General features: G+C 31.1%; 1 protein-coding gene across 1 annotated transcript; it reads right to left on the minus strand.

Moving 5' to 3' along the window:
- Nucleotides 1-961: 961 nt before the first annotated feature.
- LOC120072560 (putative glutathione S-transferase) lies at nucleotides 962-2,814 on the minus strand. Its single transcript, XM_039024951.2, has 2 exons — nucleotides 2,445-2,814; nucleotides 962-1,466 (listed from the first exon to the last, which is right to left on the minus strand). Exons 1-2 carry the CDS (start codon nucleotides 2,757-2,759, stop codon nucleotides 1,104-1,106), a joined length of 678 nt encoding a protein of 225 aa, XP_038880879.1. The 5' UTR covers nucleotides 2,760-2,814; the 3' UTR covers nucleotides 962-1,103.

Consider the following 2,814-nt stretch of genomic DNA (forward strand, 5'->3'; position numbering starts at 1 on the left):
CCTTCATTGTTGGGATGAGGACTTTTCTCCCGACACCTAAACCATAGCGTCGGGAGAGGCCTAACATTTTCCCCATCTTTTTTAGGCCGACCGTTTAAGAAACGACGTCGGGAATACCTATTTTTCCCAATGCCATTGAAACTATAGTCAAGATATCTTATTTTTTCCGACGTCGAAAAAATGGTTGGGAAACATGGGTCTTCTTAAAGTGTTTTTGGCATCGGGAAAAACCAAATTTTTTGTAGTGTTATATGATTCATCAATATATAGTTAAGTGTAGAGTAGAATTTTTTATATCACTATGATGACATGTAATTTTTTCATATTTGAGAATATGATGATATGATATGGCTCATTTTTGGCTATCAACTACATGAATTTTTTTTTTTTTTTTTTTTTTTTGCTAAGAGATTGTTGTTTGTGAAACTCGATCAATTCTTAATTAAGCTATCATTGTTGGAAAGAAACTTTTGAAGGTTGAAGGTAATTTGAAAGAAATTAGATTTGAAAAAGAGGCAACTTTCGTTATTGATTACTTTTTTTTTTTTTTTTTTTTTTTTTTTTTTTTTTTTGCTTAATACAAATGCTAAGACAACCCTTCTATTTATATTAGTTGGCACATCCAAAATTTATTGCTTGAATTTTACCAACACATTCATGATCTAGTAGCTACAAATATGAAATAACTTTCTATATTATTATTTACCTTTACACTTTTTTCTCATATGTTATAGGGAATTCTACTGTATACTCTGACTATTTCTTACAAGTAATTTCTTTAAAATATTTTAATAATTAATACTTATAAAAAAATGGACTTTTACTTAGATTAGACCCAAATACTTTTAACCCAAAATCAAGTTTATATTTCAACAAACACTATCAATCATCTAAGACCATTCAAAATCATCGTATTGTGTTATTCTTAAATAATATAGTTGGCTACCACATAAGCTTGAAGTTATTAAAAGAAGACTTTATAAATCTATTTGATACACAATTAAAACTAATTTAAATTTACCAAATAGACACGAACTAAATGTTTGAGTTCTCTTATTACAAATATCTGAAGTTTAAAAGTTTAAGATCCAAGCAAAGCATGATCATTTGGAAGCAACATTGTTTCCAAACTGAGATATACAGAAAGCAAGGAGGTCTTGTTTAGGAGGCAGAGTATCTTTGACAATGGTGTGCTCTACAAACTCATTGCACCATCGCTGTAGGTTTGGAAGCTTCTCCATCTCACTGCTCAACGCACCGCCCAGGCCGAAACCTTCTTCGATGGCTGGAATCCAATACGCCACGAAGTTGGCAACAATGTCCACAAATCCCAGCTTCTCTCCTCCAAAGAATCTCTTCCCTTTCAGTTCATCTTCTAGTACTTTCAATGCCTCACACGCCTCTGCTATTGCCTCTTCTTTCTCCTTTCCTTGCCTTCTCCTTGCTTTCATTATAGCACCTAGAAGCTGGGTGATTATATATCCACATAAAATCGAGAAACAAAATGAGAAACGAGACCTTTGTTTGATAATGATTTCATTTTTAGTTTTTTGTTTTTAAAAATTAAGTTTATATTAACACTACTACTCTATTTCTTTATTTTGTGTGATCTATTTTTTAGAAATAAATTAGTCATAAAATGGGATTCTAGAGAATATTAATGGTTTGTGTGGAAGATGAACTTTTTTACAGGTTGAAATGCCTCGAATCTGATATCTAGATGCTTCGTATTTATGTTATTTTGACCTAAGGTTTAGAGGAGTGCACGCTATATAAACTCTCTAATTCTATTGGCACCTTTGACTCTATAGTATGAAATTTTTTCTTTAATAAAATTGCTTTCTCCATCTTCCCACACATGTAGCTAACACATTACATTATCTTTTATATACTATGTAAATCTATGTGTCAATTCTCCTAATGTATTTACGTTTTTAGCTTATCTTTATTTGTCGATTTCATAACATAGAATTTTATTGTGGAAGTTTAAGGGTTTTTTTTTTTTTTTGAACAAGTGCAAAATTAAAGATAATAATAGATAAACATAGACTTCATCTCTACACTAATTGAAAATAAAATTAGAATAACTCATATATATTTTATAAAGATAATAAGATCTCTTCATTTTTCTAATATGAGATGATCTTCAACCAGCCTTTTCAAGATGATATCTCTTTAACTTCGCTATTCTTAGGCTAGATTCAAATTTTGGACAAAATACTCGTTTGAGCTTCGTGATATTTTTGACACGATGCTAAATCACCAGTTAATAAAAAAACTTAAGCTGACAAATTAGGGTAAATTTAATTAAGTCAATATTTCAACATTCACCAACACTTGTGAACTTGAAAATTTTCGATAAAGACACAACAAATTCATCCATTCAAGATTCATAATCAATTTAAAAATTATAAGAGATGTAAATAAAATCGGAAAAGTAATACCTTGTCATTCAAGAAATTGGCCCAAAAGAGTGCAAGAGCTTTGTGATAAGGATGTTGGGGCAAAATGGGATTGTCCTTCCAAGTCTCTTCTATGTATTGAAGAATAACAATGGACTCTGCAATGGGTTTTCCGGCATGGACGAAGACAGGGACTTTCTTGTAAACAGGATTGAATTTCAGTAACAAATCACTCTTCTTCTTATATACTTCTTCTTCAATATAATCATATTCAATGTCTTTCAGTTTCAAAGCCAATTCTACTCGTCGGCTGAAAGGACTGAACCATGCCCCAAACACCTCCACTTTTTCTCCCATTTTTTTTTATCTCCTCTTTCTTTAATTTCCTTGCTATTGCCTTACCTAATATGCT

The sequence above is a fragment of the Benincasa hispida genome, chromosome 3, assembly GCF_027475165.1.
Source record: "Benincasa hispida cultivar pf3 chromosome 3, pf3_genome.v1.1, whole genome shotgun sequence".
NCBI lineage: Eukaryota > Viridiplantae > Streptophyta > Magnoliopsida > Cucurbitales > Cucurbitaceae > Benincasa > Benincasa hispida.